The 18,613-nt window shown below is 35.5% G+C and overlaps 1 protein-coding gene across 1 annotated transcript in view; it reads left to right on the forward strand.

The window, feature by feature from the left end:
- Positions 1-18,613, forward strand: part of DGKI (diacylglycerol kinase iota) — a 570,574-nt gene that overhangs the window by 538,426 nt on the left and 13,535 nt on the right. The window contains 2 exon segments of the mRNA XM_074267817.1: positions 4,887-4,949; positions 4,951-5,008. Of these exon segments, the coding sequence (XP_074123918.1) occupies positions 4,887-4,949; positions 4,951-5,008 (121 nt within the window).

The following is an 18,613-nucleotide window of genomic DNA, read 5'->3' on the forward strand; positions in this document are numbered from 1 at the left end:
AGTTTCCCTTGCACAGTTGAAAGGTGGAGTGTCCAGGACCTAGCAGCATATCTTACATATAAGTAGGTGCTTAATAAATGTTTCTCTAATCAAATTAAATCAAGTTTAGAAATAGCCTTTAAGGAATGTTTTTATTGTGTTAAACTAAGGTACAAATGTGTTCTTTTTAAAAGGCAGGGTGCTATTTTTTCTTTTGATTATTTTTTATTCAATTATATTTTTATTTATAGGTCCATTATCTCCTTTTCACCTAACCCCCACCATCATTGAGAAAGCTAGATAAATGAAATATGTTACAAGCACAAATAATCAAGAAAAACAAATTCCTTCATTGGCCATGTTTTTAAAAAACGGTTTTATTCTGTACTCCAAGTCCATCACCTATTTATCAGGAAGTGGTTACGAAGCTATTTTTTAAAAGAAAATTTAAAACCAGCTAAAAGTTCTAAAGCTAAATGGTAGAGATTTTGGAGTGGTTTGCCATTTCCTTTTCTAATTCATTTTACAGAGGAGTAACTAAAGTAAATAAGGTAAATGACTTGCTCAGGGTCACAGCTTGTCTGAGGCTGGATTTGAAGTCAGGAAGATGAGTTTTCCAAATCACTGTTCTATCCATTTCATCACATATAGATGGAGATAGATGATATATATACATATATATATCATATATATATATATATATATATATATATATGTGTGTGTGTGTGTGTGTGTGTGTGTGTGTGTAAATATAAATATATATATGTGTGTGTGTGCATATATGTATATACATACATACATATGTGTGTAGTTATAATAGTTATATTCACCTTTCTCTGTAGTAATCAAAGTATGCTAATAGTATTTTGAACTTGCCAGAAGTCTTAGAAAAAAGCAAAGGAATAATGGCTTTCTCTTTTTCTTCTCTTTCCTTGCTCCCCATTTTATTCTTATTTCTTTTATTCTTTAGTGAAAAGTTCAGAAGCTACATTTCTTTTAGTGATTCCAGTTTGCATGCTGTCCTTCCTATAATTAGATTAGGCAGCTAAGTGTAATAGTGGATAGAATTCTGGATTTGTGTTAAGAAAAATTGAATAAAAATCTTCTCTTAAGTAATGTCTAGCTGTGTGACACTGACCAAATCCTTTAACCTCTCAGAAGTTTAGCTTCTTTATCTATTAAATAAGACTAATGATAACAGCTCTCTCATAGGCATGGTTAGAACATGGACTTATAGTCGTGGAGATATGAGTTAAAATCTCAGATATTTACCAGTATGTGTAACCTTGCTTAAAACAGTTAATCTCTGTTTGCCACAATTATGAGGATCAAATGAGGTAGTATTTATAAAGAGTCTTTTAAACCTTAAAGTATTACAAAACATTAGTTATAATTGTTATATACACAATTGAACACAAATAGTCTTTTCAAACACAGGTTCATAATGGAATCTATCTTCTATTATCCTAAACCTGCCACTTCTCCCATCATCCTTAAGTTGATGGCAATTTGATCCAAAAACATCAGATAGATGTTCTTTTATTTTTCCCTCTCTCTCATCTTACTCCACATCCAATAAGCTAACAAATCCTATCCATTCTACCTCCACAGTATCTCTGAGACATCTATAGATACATATAGATACATATATATGTATATATACCTTTATAAATGTTCATACAGCAACCATTGTAATTCAAGGATTAATCACTCCTAAAGAAGAGTACCTTGTATCTCTCTGCCTTTGGTCTGTCCTCCTCTATTTCATCATTTATATAACAGTCTAAATGATCTACCTAAGTCATATCTGGACATATTTGTCTACAGGTCAAAAATCTTTAGCTGTTATCTAGTATAAACTGCTTAGACAGTCATTTAATTGCTTTGATAATCTAGTTCCAATATGGTTTGTGTTCTTTATTTTATCTTACTTCCCTTCATGTATTCTATATAGTCAGTTAATAAACTTTTATTTCTTACCTATTATGTGCCAGGCACTGTGCTAAGTGCTAGGGGTACAAATGATAGATAGATAGATAGATAGATAGATAGATAGATAGATAGATAGATAGATAGATAGATCTCTGTAGACCTACATATAAAAGAAAGTCTCTGACTTCCTGACTTACTTCCTTCCTTCCTTCCTTCCTTCCTTCCTTCCTTCCTTCCTTCCTTCCTTCCTTCCTTCCTTCCTTCCTTCCTTCCTTCCTTCCTTCCTTCCTTCCTTCCTTCTTCCTTCCTTCCTTCCTGCCTTCCTGCCTTCTTTCCTTCTTTTTTGCCTTCCTGCCTTCCTTTCCTTCCTTTCCCCTCTCTCTCCTTTCTCCCCCCTCTCTCCCTTCCTCACATTTTCCTGTTATACCACCTTCTCTATAGCTCTTCTTTGTACTATATCACATTCTATCTTTTATCATTAATGTTTGCAAACTTACATGCCCTCCTAGATTGTGATCTTCTTAAAGGTGAAGGTGGTTTAATTTTTTCACTTTTCTATTCCTAGTGCCAATCATAGTGCCTTACAGATAATAAATAGGTTATTTAAAAGGTACTAATTGAATTGAAAATATGAGCATACTCTTAAAGTTTAATTTATTCTTGCTTTGGGGAATACATGTCCAATACATATATCATTGTAAGCCAGGGATAGATAGGACATTCCCCCAGTAGAATGTAAGCTCCTTGAGGGCAGGGACTTTTGTTTGTGTTTTTATCTTTGTATTCTCAGCTCCTAACACACACCTTTCATGTAATACAAACTGTATTGGAACTACATTGTGGAAAAATACAAAACTTGCCCTACTTTCTATGGCCTGCGTACTTACAGGATATATTAATTTTGCATGAGAACATAAGAAATATCTTCCTGAGTTAACCTGAGGGCTCAACCAGACTTGTATTCATTTATTCTATTTCCAATTGAGGTCTCATGGGGCAGCTCATAGTTATCCTTTTTGTGTGATATTAAGCTCAGATCTGTGCCACTCTTTCTCCCTAACCTAAAATATCTTTTGCTTCTTCATATTAGCCTGTTCTGTATACATCATCAATGAATTATTAGGTTTATTAAATAGGTGAGTATTTATTATATATATATATATATATATATATATATATATATATATATATATATATAGAAATATATATATGTATATATATATATATATAGCCTCTCTGGATAAAAGAATTATCTGTGTTTACTATCTACTGGATGAGGCAGAACCTAAAATTCCCTTTTCCAAACTTCAAAAAGGATTCCCTAACTAGTAATCTAATTTTATAAATGTGAGTTTGTTTGCCCTTTCTACATTCTTCCTTATTAGATTGTGTCATCATATTCCTACTTATATTTCTCATCTTTCTAGATTTATATTTCAGATATGATTTTATTGTATTTTCAAAAAGTCTACTTTCATACAGAAGTTACTTCATCCACTGAAGGAAATCTTCACAGTATTTAGTACTCCAGTTATTGGTATACCAGGGACACATAACAATATATTCATTTGCCTTTGGCTTCTCATTCATCTTATAGGCAGCTAAATAATAATAACATAATGATAATGATTCATATTTATTTACTCCTTTGAGTTTTGCAAATAATTTTATACATTGTCACTTTTAATCTTCACAATAACCCTATGAGATAGACACTATTATTATTCCCATTACTTCCTCTGAGGCAACTGAGGTTCAAGGTGCAGACTAAGTTACTTGCCTAGATTCACACAGCTAGTAAGAATGGAGGCAGCATATGATAGCAGACTTTCACTGTCAATCTTTTTTGGCCAAGAAAACAAAACTCTCTTACATTATCCTGCCTCCCACTAAACTCATTAATATTGAATACTTTTTTTATGAAGGAAATACACCTGGACCTGGAATCCAAGAATTAGGAAGTTCTTGTCACTGCTACACATTCTGTGATTATGTGTTGACTTCCCTAAAGCTGTTTTCTCTTCTATAAAATTAAGATGATAGTATCTATAGCATCTACCTAACAGGATTGAATCAGCTAAAATAATGTCCACAAAGCACTTTACAGAAATTACAATGCTATAAATTATTATTTGTACTTCATGCCATCTATGAGAAGCTGCAGAAAACAAGAAAGCTTTACACTTGGAGCAACAACTTAATTATGATGAATTGCAGCTTTGCCTATTTCCACTAATACTTCTTTCTCTTTTTCCCATCCAGAGGGATATTGAGCAGAGAGTGGTATTAGATTTTTGTAGCATGCATGTAAGTAGGTACACAAATACACATGCATGCATGTACATGCACACATACACTCATCCTAAAGTAGAAAAAAAAGAGCACAATCTACATAAACAAAATAAAGAATAAGTAGTTAGGAGTAGCTAGTGGATAGAACACCAGACCTGAAGTTAGGAGGACTGAGTTCAAATTCAGCCTTGGACACTTGACACTTAACTAGCTGTGTGATCCTGAACAAGTCATTTAATCCTGATTGTTTCAAAGAAGAAGGAGGAGGAAGAGGAAGAAGAGGAGGAGGAGGAGGAGGAGGAAGAGGAAGAGGAGGAGGAAGAAGAAGAAGAAGAAGAAGAAGAAGAAGAAGAAGAAGAAGAAGAAGAAGAAGAAGAAGAAGAAGAAGAAGAAGAAGAAGAAGAAAGAAGTAGTTAATCTCATGCATACCAATTTTATTTTAGCTATGTAACAAATATATTATCTTTGAACCAAGATAGGGATGGGTGAGCTTTCTTGACTATCTATTTAATAAATGATGCAACTGAGGAATGGGATTTCTTTTTGTTTGGCTCCTCCTCTGGATCTTTTGAGGTAGAAAGCATTTGTGGTTTGCTTTAAGTCTTAAGATTTGCCTCTTCTGCTCTACCACTGGATGCCTTAGCTCCAAATGCTGCCTGAATTTCTGTGTGTCTGTTTTTCAGCTCATAGAATGCTATAAGAATGGAGGCAGTCTACTAATCCAGGGACCAGATCACTGTTCACTTCCTTCACTACGCAGCTAAAACTGGGAATGGCGATATTGTGAAATACATCCTTGACCATGGTGAGTAGGCAGCCCTTACCTGCAGACAGAGTGGTTCTTACAAAGCCAACTTTGAATCGGGAAACTCTCAGAATGGGTCTTATAGTTCTGTGCACCCCTTGACTGTCCATGCTCAGCTTAGAGTCTTTTGCCATTTTGTTTATAACATTTATAGGATTTTTAAAGCTACCAAACCCCTCTCTCCAGATATTGTCTTTACTGAGTCCTGCAGCTCTCTGAAAATTGTATTTCTAGAGAGATCTTTCAGGAAATAAGGTGTCATAAGCAAATGAAACAGCTTATGACTTAATCTCAGCTTTCCATGTCCACACAATGTTGATCTTATGTAGATCACAGAAACTATCTGAAAGAAGTCATAGGATCAGGGCTTTATAGCTATTAAAAAAAAAACCTTTTAAAGTCATCTAGTGCAAACCCTTTATTATGCAGTCGAGAAATGATGAGAAATTTGCCAATATTCACCCAGGTGCTGAGTGGTATGTCAAGAATTTCTGGTCAAGTTCTCAGCCTCCCAATCCAGCAGACTTTCTGTACCATGTACCATGCTAGAATGTCCTGACACAGATTGACATTGTCAAATCAGAAAATCTCAAAGTTGGAAGGTACCTTATATGTCTGCTAGTCCAACTCATACTTAACCAGGACTACCTTCTATATTCCATCATGGGAATTCAGTTAAAAACTTCCAGTGATGGGAAACTCATCAATTTCTAAATCGACCTATTGCAATTTTCAAAAGCTCTGAATGTTAAGATATTTTTCTTAAATCTCTCTGAACTTTGCCTCTGTCATTTCTACTTATTTCTTATAGTTTTGTCATCTAGGATCAAGCACAATAAATCTAATGCCTCTAGAACATGATAGTCATTCAAATACTCTATCACAATTGTCATGTTTCCCTTCTTTGCTCTAATGAACTCTCTAGACATATCTTCCCTTCTTTAACTGCAATTTACATATTTTAACATTTCTCATTTTAAAATATTATCTCATTTCATCTGGCTCATCAATTCTAGCCTTCAAAGGCAGGGTAGATGGTATTTTGATTCTAGATCTATTACTTACACTTCCCAAGTTCATGTTATCTGACAACATGTTAAGTAAGATATCTATGCTTTTATTCAAGTCATTGATAAAAGTGTTAAGCAGAAAAATGACCAAAGGTAGGATATTGTGGCATTTTACCAACCTGTCTCAAGTCTCACATTAATTTACTAATCACCAGTATTTGGGTCTAGACATTTAGTTGCTTCTGAATCGCATTGTACCATTATCTAGCTCCTTTCTCTCCCCTTGCCTTCAAGTAAAGAATTTTTTCCTAAGCCTTGCTGAAATCAATGCATATTGTGACATTCCCCCAATACTTTAGTCTAGTGACTTAACCACAAAAAAGTAAATAGAATTAGTCTGACATGAAGTATAACTTGTCTTTGATAATCTTATCGTGTATTCACTGATCTCTATTTCTCTTTCTAAATGTTCATGATCCCTTTAACAATTCATTTTAACATTTTATCAAGAATCAAAGTTAAACTTGGTGGGTCTCAAGTTTGAAGAATCTGCCTTCTTTCTCTTTTTGAAAATTAGGACTATGTTTGCCTCTCTGTAGTCCTGCAGAATCATTCTTTATGATCTTTTGAAGATAACTGACAATGATTTAGAATCAAATCCCTTAGTTCTTTCCAGATTTTTATATACCATTTATCAGGAATTGATGACTGCATCTCATTCAGGGCAGCTAAGTACATTTTTACTATCTCCTATTCCTTGTTAACCTCTCTCCCCTGATAGAGAAATCACAAACAGAAGGTATCTGTTTTTCCTGTCTTTTGCCTACCTTTGTTATTACTATACCATTTGGTGTCCCACCCAGCAATTTTTTCCCTTTTTTGGCTTCATCTCACTTCAGCATAGCTCAAAAACACTGTCCTACTGTAAATTCACCTTATGTCTTAGCTTATTCTACTCTGCTCTGGATACTTTTCTTACAGGACTTTGCTACACTTTGGTATCCTGCAATTATTTGCCCTTGCTTTCATTTTCTGTACTTAACATTTTGTAGTCTGTTGCAAGGCAGTTCTCTGTACCACATATTGTTGTCTTTGGAAAATTCTTCATTTCTTTCTCATATGAATTCTTTGTGTTTGTGTTATAAGAATTTTGCACTGAAGAGTATACTATCCTTCTTCCCTTGGGGAACCTTAAGCCATATGATATGATCTACCCTTCTTTTGAGGTCTTGTCTATGTTCTGTGCCTCAAAGTCTTGGTCAGATATTAGGCCATGCTTGGACTTTACCTCCTTACCTGCTGCATTCTCTGAAGTAGAGTTATTCCTCCTTCAAAGACTTGAGTTATTCTGTTTCTGCATTACATTTTCCCTTATTGGTTATCAGGTTAAAAAAGATAGCTCCCTTCACTACCTCTTTCATCTTCTTAAGGATGTAACTTTCACCGAGGTAAGCCAATCATTTTTCAATTGCTTTGCTTTTATCATAGGAAGACTGTTCAGATAGTTGAAGTCCTCAATCATTATTATATCATGTCTTCTTGCCAGTTTTTATAAACTACTCTTAGAATTCATCATGAATAAGGCTCCTTTTGCCTAGGCAGTCTTTAATATATTTCCTTTAATATTACTTCTGTTTCTCTCAGTATTGATTCTTTCCTAAATATGTTCCACTATATTTGCCCCCACTAGTTTTATATATTTTTTAATCTTTACCACTAAATTAATCTAATCTTCTCATTTCAAGTATGATATACATCTCATACATTCTAGTATTTTATCACCTCTCATGAGATTTGAATATTATTTGTGCCACTGAATTTTTTTTCCTTTACTTTTTCTAGCCAGATCTTCAGCCTAGTGTTCTCTTTTGTCTTCACAATCTGCCCCTTTATACTTCAAGCTTTGAAAACAGTAATCAAATAAATGCTACCATTACTGGACAGAATGGTTCAATTCTTATTCTATATATAATTCCATTTACCACCCTTATGACTTCCTTGACCACCACTCCCATTTGTGTGGTATCTTTTCATATTAACAAGGTCTTTCAGGACAGAGATCTTATTTTGTGTGTGTTTATTCCCAATACTCAGCACAAAGCCAAGCATATAGTAAATACTTGATAAGCACATCATCAAATATTTAATTCACTCATTGCATTAAGATCTTTGGCTCACTATTTACTATGTTGTACGTTTGTGTGTATTCATATCCATCTGAAATGATGAGTGTTTTTATTGTCATTCTTCAGGATATTGGTTTCTATGAATGACTAGTCACTTAGTGATACTGCTTTTATTCTTCCCATAGCATACCTACTCTTTATTCTCACAGTTAGATAGTTTTTCTCCCTTTTTCCTCCTTTTTTGTCAACCATGTAACAGAAAAATATATTTTTACCAATCTTTATTCAACATACTTCATCTCTAGGACCTGCATTATTGAATATTAAATTACTATCCAGAAATTCAAATCCCATTCTCTGACACCATCTTGTTAATTGGCTATTGATTTTTCCAAATGTTATTTTTTTCTATTTTCCCTATTCCCTATTTTTTTTTTTTTTTTTTATTCCCTATTTTCAAATAACACCAATTATGAAAACATTTCCTATGCCTTTAACAACCTCAGTTTCCCATATAGGGCTTCATATTTCCTATCCTTCAATGGATTCATGTTTTCATTAATTTAGATACTATTTTAGAATATACAGATTACAGTCTATCTAATTCTTTCCATTCTGGGCAATTCTTATTCATGCCTTTTCATAAATCTTCCATAGAGGACTTGTCTAAATATTAGAAGCTTTACTCTAGGTTTTTAAACATTTTGTATGTATTAGTGAAGTTCTTAGTTTGTCTGTCTATTATACCCTATTCTTATTCTATAGCTGGCATGCCTTTTCTTCTTATCTTACATTATTTCCATGAAGGATAGCCTGTAGTCTTCTTTTTCATATGTCAACAAAAGTAACATGTTACAGCCTATTTATGTCACAGGAAACTCTCCATTCTCCTCTGAGTCATAAGAATTTTTGTTTCTTCAGATATTGAGATATTCCATTATTCACAACCATTTAACATTGTCAGGACTATATTGCTGTAAAAATGCTTAATAAAAACAGTTTTGTTTCAGATGGTAGTTTGTTGAAAATGTTTTGCAATATCAACTCTGAAGTCAGGAGGATCTGAGTTCAAATCTGGCCTCAGACACAATACTTCTTAGCTGTGGGAAATCACTTAATCCCAATTGTTCCAGCAAAAAAAAGAAAAAAAGAAAAAAGAAAATTCTTTGTAATTTGGATCAAAAGGTATGCATATTTTTATAGCCCTTTGGGCCTAGTTCCAAATTGCTCTCCAGAATAGTTGGACCAGAATGGTTCATAATTCCACCAACAATGTATTAGTGTCCTAGTTTTCCCACATCCTCTCCAACATTGGTCATTGTCTTTTCCTGTCATCTTAGCCAATCTGAGAGATGTGTAGAAGTACCTCAGAGTTGTCTTAATTTGCATATTTCTGATAGTGATTTAGAGCACCTTTTCATATGACTGTAAATGGATTTAATTTCTTCATCTGAAAATTATCTGTTTGTGACCATTTTTTTCAGCAATTTTCTAAGTGTACTATAGTGTACTTTTTTTAATCCTATTCAATTCTAGGCCCACCTCATTATCCATTGTGGATGTCCAAAATACACACACTACTAGCTCAATGAACTCCCCATCCAAATTCATGTTATAGTTGGGAGGGGGCAAAAGGTTTTATTCATCTGGGATTACCTTCACATCTTTGGATAGTATGTAATTTAAGGCAAATAGGTATGCCATTGTTATTTTTTTCACTTGTAATATTGGTATAATAAAGACTTATTTTTTAATTTTATCATACTTTCCCACAATCTAGGGGAGTCTGTAGTGAATCTGTAGCTAAAACATAGGGTAAAATGTACTGATAAAGGTCCTTCTGCTAAATCTAGAGAGGACACAAAATGAGGCTAAGAGAGACAGAAACAGACAGAATTGGAATAAGTTAAATACCTTGCATATTTTAATCTGGGTTGGAGAACTCAGTGTGAGCATGGAATTAATGAGAACAAAACCTTGATTCCCATATGATCCAATTAGCACCATATCAAGAAAAACACTGTTCCCATGGCTATTAACCATACCCTGTGTTCCAGCCAGCCATCTCACTAATGTTAGTCTGATTGGTTACAAAAAGACTTGATAGAATGTGAATGGTGCAGTATAATTCACCGCCACTGTTCAAACAAACCAACTCAATATATCCTATTGATCAAATTTAATTCATAAAAAGTGAAATGCAATCACTGTTGATCTCAAGTCTTGCCAAGTTGGCACATAATACCAGTTTCACCTTTAATGTCCATTCTACTCTGTCATTTTGTTTGTGGAGCTAGATGTGTATAGATTCACCACTATTTAATGTAAGTTCAAATATTCACATTGACTCTTCCCTTTCCATTCGGGTCTGGGAAGTAAAGTCTATGTCATCTGTGGCTTTGGTAATAAATCATTGGAGTCTCCTCCATGCTATCCCAAGTAAATTATTGTTCCCTCTGGGGAGGGCACAAATTGCCTAGAACAAACCATTCTCCTTACACAGCAGGCACTCCCTAAATGCCATATTATGATGAAATTAGCAGTTGTTTTCTAGATTAGATATTAGACAAAAGCTGTTCAATTCCAGCAATGAAAATGGCCTCTCTATTAAATAGCAGTCAGTAAGGCTATAAGATATGGATAGATATTGAACTAATATTGGTGTAATGAACAAATCTTTCCTTGCCATTGTGAAGAGCTCCCTTTCCCATTTTCCAATGTTACAACAGAAAACATATACTTTATTATTTAATATACATACATTCTGAATCATATACTGACATTAATATTGTGCCCCAAGATAAATCATTCAGCCATTTAGTACCACAGGCTTTTCTAAGACTAAAGTTTCAGAGCTTATGACAATTTGGAGGGAAGTTCAATACTGATAGTTCACCAAAATGATGAGATCACTGAGTCACATTCTATGCATAACTAATAAATAAATTTATTAGAGAAAAGGTTCCTTCCAGAAAGAAAACGTACTTTGGGACGCAAAATACCTTTCTCATTATATCTGCAATTTCTGAATAACTCATTGAAATAGCAGGAGGTGATAGATCCCAATCTTATTCTCCCTCAAAAATATATATGCAAATTTAATTTCATTTAATTGAAATATGACTTGAAATTTGGGATAGAATCAAATTGGACAAAATAATTGAATGTTTTGCCTAATATACCCTAGAAAGAAGAAATAGATAAACAAAGAAAAGGAAAAAAAAGAAAATTGCATAGTTGGTACATTGGATCTAGAGTTAGAACATACATGCATATATACATACATACATACATACATACATACATATATATATATCCATTCTGCTAATTAATGCCTGGATAACTTTGGATAAGTTCCTTGAAAACATCAAAAGGCTCAGTTTTCACATATATAAAATTAAGGGATTGGAATAACTTTTATGATTATTTGCAGCCATATTCTTATGAAGCCACACAGTGAACTCTGACTTTTATGATTTGACTTAAGTCACCTTATAGCTTAACATGGTCAGTATCCAAGGTACATGTTGACACTGCCTGACTTTTTACAAAGACATCATTGATTATTGTAATATTAAGAATTTAGCGAGGTCTTTTAGCAGTGAATAAATGACATGGCGTCTGGTTCTAGCTTCAGTTACTTTTCATGTCTTTTTCATCATTACCACTCCAAGCCTCCTTGTCTCACCTACCCTTCAATTGTGGCCTTTGTGGTTGGAGATTGTGGTCCCAATCACAACTTTAGCTCACTAAAAATATGACTCCATTTCTAAAAGCCAGAAATGAGAGATTAGTGACTCTCTTAGACTCAGTAATCAGTGATTAATTTCTCTTCCAAGGATTCTTTTAAAAACCAGACTTTTGAGCAATGAGGCAAAAGGAGGGGGGCTCTGCACGGATTCCGACTTGAAGGATGATTTAATACATTATAGGGAAGTCTATGAAATGTTGAATCTTTTTCTCCCTTCATCTTCTCTCAGACCTCTCTCATAGCCACAACCTGCTGCTTTCCTTTATGAATAACTCAAGTTTGGGTATTTGGAGGGCTGAAAAGGGAATCAAGCGAGAGGGGGAGTTAACAATTCCTCACAGACAGTGGTGAGAGACATTAAGGATGGAGAGTCATTCCAGCTGAGTTTACCCCCAGTGGTTCCTGCTTTTCAGCTCCTTTCAACCATATTTTCCAAACCCCCTTCCCTCCTCCCCATTTGGCCCCTCTGAGAGACTTTTGTCTTGTTTTATTCTTTTACCTTCCCACACATTTTGTTCTTTTGTTTTTGTACTCCCCCCTTTCTTACTCTCCCTGCTGTTTTCCGTGATAGAAATCTCACTCATGCATTTCCTTTTGGATTTCTATGGGGTTATTCTGTGGTCTTGTGCTGCCTTCAGTTTCTTTTTTTCTTTCTCTCCCTCTTGTCCCTAAGAGAAACAGCCACCTTCCTGCTGGGACAGGATGACAGTGCTGTTAGCGTTCCCAGTGCCAGCTTTCCCCACATCTGTGCAGCTTTTGTCCCATGGCAGAGGGGGATTTGGAATGGTCGGCTGGCAGCGTCAGGGAGACTAATGGAAAATGAGGGCCAAAGAGAAGAAGGGGGCGGGAAGGTGGGAGGGGAAGCAGAGGGGATTTTGAGGAGTGGGTAGGAGACACAGGAGAAGCACACAACCCAGGACAGAATTAAAGTATCTACACGACAAAGACTCAGAAGTTCTGGTTTCACTGCTAGGAATCCAGCAGCCCAATAAATGCCCTCTTACAGGGCCTGTACAATTGCTACTGGATGGTGAAGCTATTTAAGGAGAAAAATTGATGTTTAGAATAATGCAATAAACAGTGTTGTCTTTATACTGGAAAAAGATTCTCTCAAAGGTCTTGCTTTTTCCCTCAATGATCTTTTACCTGAATGCCAATCTATTTTTAACCCATTTCACTTTGACCTCATTAACTTCCTTCCTTCCTTCATGATTCTCCGACTTTGTAGAGATCAGTATCTTTGACCTTTAAAAACAAAACAAAACATGATATGGCTATATAACAAGTGACTGAATTACAAAATCTCAGAGTGGAAAGCAACCTCAGTTTAACCTCTTTCTGAGCAATGATCTCTCTCATAGCTTTTGCAACAAAGCATTTTTAGGCCCCAAAATCAAAACCACCAGTGACAGGGAATCCATTACCTTCTTGAGTGGTCCATCCCCTCCTTGCAAAAACCCTAACTGATGTATTTCTTTTTAATAGGCTCTCCTTTGCCTCTCAGAAACTATCAACCAGTGGTATACCTTTTGCACTCTTTGGCCTGTACTTTCTTTCAAATGACAGGTCATCACAAACTTGAAAACTGCTGTCCTATGCTTCAAAGGTCTCGTGTCATCTGAGCTAAAAATTCTTTTTCTTTTCACTTGAAGTGCCTGTGGTCTAGTTTTGAGTCCCTCATCCTTCTCGCCATCCATCATCCTTTGAGATCTTAAGAGATGCCATGTAGGATATTTGGCAGAGAGCTATAAATGGACTGAGGAAGCCCTGGCTTCAAACTCTGCATGAGACATTAGAGATATCACCTTGGCCAAGCCATTTAACTTCCTGTGCTTCCAATATTTCATCTATAAAAGTAGAGGTTTGGGTCTCTGTAGCTTCTAATGTCCCATTCCAAATGTAAAAATATAATCCCTAAGACAATTCAGCTTGTCATTATTGAAATATGATTCTTGGAAGTGACCCAGTACTCCAGGTGTGGTTTTATCAAGTTAGGTACCTCAGGTGATCACTATCCTCATCCTGAAGACAGTACTCCTATTAATATAGTAGAAGATTGCATTCACTCAAGTTTTGGTTGCCAAATAATGCCATTGGCTCAAATTTTTTCAAATTTTTTGAAATAAATTGTTTTATAGCCATCTTTCTCAGACTTGGATAATTAGTTTTTGATTACATATGTAGGACTTTCTATTTATTATTAGTAAATGTAATCTTATTTGTTTAAACCCATCATTCTGTCCTATAGAAGTTTAAATGGATTTTTAAAATCAAATTACATTCATGTAATTCAATTTAATTCAATGTATACTTATCAATTTCCTACAGTGTTCCTGTATTAGGAATGCATAAACAAAATGAGACATTCACTCATTTTACCAAATATTCATTGACCCTTAACATGAGAGCTATGCTAAATGCTGTGGAGGATTTAATGTAAAAGAGATTACCCTTGACTTCTTGCAGTTTAGGGTCTTACAGTTTTGTAGGGGAGATAAAATATTTTCTTCCCAGATATCTTCATATCATATTGTCTCTGCTTCAGTCATCATCTTTAGGTTTAACGATTGCAATCTTGCACTCTGACATTGGGACCCCAGGTTCTGATAGGAGAACCAGGCCTCCACCCTACTTTCAAAAATCTCAATACCATACCATCTTCCTCATCTGTTTTTCCAGATTACCTTTATATATAGTTTTCCTTATTAAAATATAATTTCCTGCAACTTAAGATACCATTACATACCTGTCAGATTGACTAAGATGACAAGAAACAATAATGACCAATGTTGGAGGGGATGTGGGAAAATTGGGATACATTGTTAGTGGAACTGTGAACGGATCCAACTATTCTGGAGAGCACTTTGGAATTATGCTCAAAAAGTTATCAAACTGTGCATACCCTTTGACCCAGAAATGTTTCTACTGGGATTATATCATATAGAGATCTTAAAGGTGGGAAAGGGACCCACATGTGCAAAAATGTTTGTGACAGCCTTTTTTGTAGTGGCAAGAAACTGGAAACTGAGTGGATGCCCATCAGTTGGAGAATGGCTGAATAAATTGTGGTATATGAATGTTATGTAATACTATTGTTCTGTAAGAAATGACCACCAGGGCGATTTCAGAGAGGCCTAGAGAGACTTACATGAGCTGATGCTAAGTGACATGAGCAGAATCAGGAGATCATTACACGTGGCAATAATTAACAATTCTGATGGACGTGGTTCTCTTTAACAATAAGGTGATTGGGCCAGTTCCACTTGTTCAGTGATGAAGAGAGCCATCTACACCCAGAGAGAGGACCATGGGAACTGAGGGTGGACCACAACATAGCATTTACACTCTTTCTGTTGTTGTTTCCTTACATTTTGTTTTCTTTCTCATTTTTTTCTTCCTTCTTGATATGATTTTTCTTGTGCAGCAAGATAACTGTATAAATATGTATACATATATAGGATTTAACATGTATTTTAACATAAAAATATAATTTCCATGAGGGCAAGTATCTTCCTCGCTTGTAAGAGTATTTCTAGAGCTTAACATCATTCCTGAGACATAATAAACAACTTAATAAATGCTCTCTCCCTCTCTCTTCCTGCCTCTCTCCCTCAGTCTATCCTTTCTTCCTTCCTTCCTGTCATTTCAATCTTCTTGTCTCTCTATCTTTGTTTCTATCTCTCTTTCTCTGTTTCTGTGTCTCTCTTTGTCTCTGTCTGTCTTTACATCTCTCTGTATCTCTCTGAATAGCTATACTACAAGTATGTATGTTAAATCTCATGAGTGTTCTGTGCATTGACACGAAAGAGTAGATTATTTCTGCGGCTGAGGTATCCAGGAAAGGATCGTGGGACAGGTAAGATTTGTGCCTTCAAGGTAATCTTTACTTCTCAGATTAGATGATTTAGACAAGCCATCACAAGATCTCAAGAGCATATGGAGAGTTAAGACCATCTTCTCTGTGCACAGTCCAGCACGAAGTGATCTTTGTGCCCTATCCTTAACATTCTAAGCCCTACTTTTAAAATTCATCCTTGCTCATTGAGAATGATACATTTTGCCCTATACTAAGCCCTCTTCTTTCCCTCTTCCTTCTCCCCCTCTTTCCTTTCTATCCTTGCTAAGAAAGAGTCATTTTGGGGGCAACTAGACAGCGCAGTGGATAGATTATTAGTTCTGGAGACTAAGTTCAGATCCAGCATCAGGCACTGGACTGTGTGATCCTAGAAAAGTCACTTAACCCTCATTGCCTCACCAAAAAAAAGTCATTTTTTTCCTCCCCAAGAAGAATTGTTTTATTTATTTCTAATATTTTCACAACTGATTCTCTGTTATTGCTGATTGATCCATTCTTATTTAACCATTCACGTTTCTTCTTTGGCACATTTACTAAGCAGAGCCACCCAAACCATCTCTTTCCCATCTCAGGTAGAAAAATCTCAAGGCCCACTTTCATCTATATCATGTATTATTAGAATGTCTCAGATTGGGACCCAGAATAAATCTATGAGCTTTTTAATGCTTAGAAAGTGAGGTAGGAGAAAAGAAAAATGAAAATAATTATTCAAATGTTAGAGTCCCCACTTGCCCAGCATCCAGTCAGAGAAGATGTAAGTTTAGAAAATCCTCTTGAACTTTTGCAATCCAAGCCAAGTTTTTGGCTAGGCCTATTCCCTTCCCAACACTGATCTTTGATTTCTGCCCCTTTCCCTTGATGATCTGCCTTGTCTTGCATATTTCTGCAGACAGGGATATAAGGGCATTTTAAGAAAAAGTGTTATCTTAGAAATTTTAATCATCCCTTGGTTCCTTTCTTATTCAGGAAAAATTTTACTAGAGAAACTAACCACTTCTGCTTTTTTCTCATTTCTTTTGGAGATGCTAAGGATGAAAGGGAGGTACTAGAAAAACAAATTAAGCATTTTATTGTAAAGAAAAGAAATCTCTCTCATAAATGATCAGAATGAACCCTCTATTTGTTCCCCTTCCCCATTCTTTCCCTATCTTGCCTCTCCCCAGCATCAGGCTATTGATACATTACACCAAGAAAATAATTTTGCAAGCTTATTCCTTTTACTGGCCCGGAGACTTTAGAATTTGGCCTGTATAGCTTTGGCGATCTCACCCATTGAAACAGCCCCCACTGCCCCTAGTGATACAGCCAAATGAAGGAGGAAGCAGCTGCTTCAATAAGACATTGCTTCTGTTGCTCAAATATTTTTGCAATTAGCAGTAATGATGGGAACAGAACTACTGGAGAGATTGGATCGCTTGTTTTTATGCCTTTCCTTTCAGAGTGAATGGCTCCAGAGGTTAGCAGAGGGCGTCAGTGGCTCTTTAAAAGACTGTTGGACTTTGGAAACCTTCCTGCTCCTGGGTCTTGTTGAGGCTGCCCTGTCAAGAATGAATAGAACTAAAGTGGCTAGTTCTCAGGGACTTGTAATTTAAGGCACCAAGAGGCCTCATGCATAGTAGAGAGGAAAGGAGCCCGGTGGGGGGTTGAGGGGAAGCAGAAAGGGCAAGAGTAAGCTTTCTCTCAGGCTTCCTCCCCTTGCTGCTTATTGCCAACTGCCAAGATGAGGCCTTCATTATATGGGATAATCTTATTATTTGATGAATTTCTGTCAGTTCTAGCTCAGACATTTCTCTTGTGTCAACATCCTCTGGTCCAGCTACATGGACAACACCCTAACTCGATCGTCATAACCTCTCACCTGAACTATTATAAAAGTTTTCTAACTTGTCTTCTTGGCTACAGGGTCTCCTGTTCATTATGTCCTTTATGATAGTCAGGCAATATTCTTAATGTAGTCAAATCACATTATTCTTCTGCACAGAAAGCATCATTAGTTCTCTTTCTGTTAACTGGATAATATTCAGTATAAAAATATTTACTTAGGTTGGTATTCAACATACCCTTTAATCTAGGTCAGTGCAGAGGAGAGGGAATTAGTTTGGGAGTCTGAAAAAGTATCTGACTAGATGAGTAGTTAAAATCAGATTAGACCAAGGTCATTAATCCATACATGAGGACTCCTACTGTCTGCATATTTAAGTTGTGATATTATCTATGTTTCATTGTATTTTTATTATTTTGTTAAATCACTTATTTTTATATGTACATAATTACACATGCATAATTGCATAATGTATATAAATGCACATACATAATTAATTATTCAATTATATAGGTACAGCTAGGTGGCTGCAATTCATAGAGTACTGGGCCAGAAAGATTGGGCAAGTCATTTGATTTTGTTTGCCTCAGTTTCTTCATCTGTAAAATGATCTAGAGAAGGAAATGACAAAACATTCTAGTATTTTTGCCAAGAAAATTTCAAATGGGGTCACAAAGAGTCAGAATTCACTAAAAAAGACTGGAGAAAAATTACATTTTGATCTAATTTGAGCAGCAGTCAGAAGTTATTATGAGCCACATGTGACTCACAGGCCATACATTTCTGAAGCAGATAATCTCTAAGGTCCCTAAATCTTTGATTCTACTATTCCCAGCCTTCTCTCACGTGAACCTCTATTAGGCTTATTCATCTTATCTGGAATCATTTCTATTTGCCTTCATTTGATGAAAGTCAAGGAGCCACATCCTTTATTAACCTTTTCCTGATCTTCTTATCTGATAATTATGCTGCCTTCTTCAAATTTGTCATAGGATTCTTTGTCTCTCCTTTTTATTTAATCACATTCTATGTTGTATTAT

Source organism: Sminthopsis crassicaudata, chromosome 5 (genome assembly GCF_048593235.1).
Source record: "Sminthopsis crassicaudata isolate SCR6 chromosome 5, ASM4859323v1, whole genome shotgun sequence".
NCBI classification, from domain to species: domain Eukaryota; kingdom Metazoa; phylum Chordata; class Mammalia; order Dasyuromorphia; family Dasyuridae; genus Sminthopsis; species Sminthopsis crassicaudata.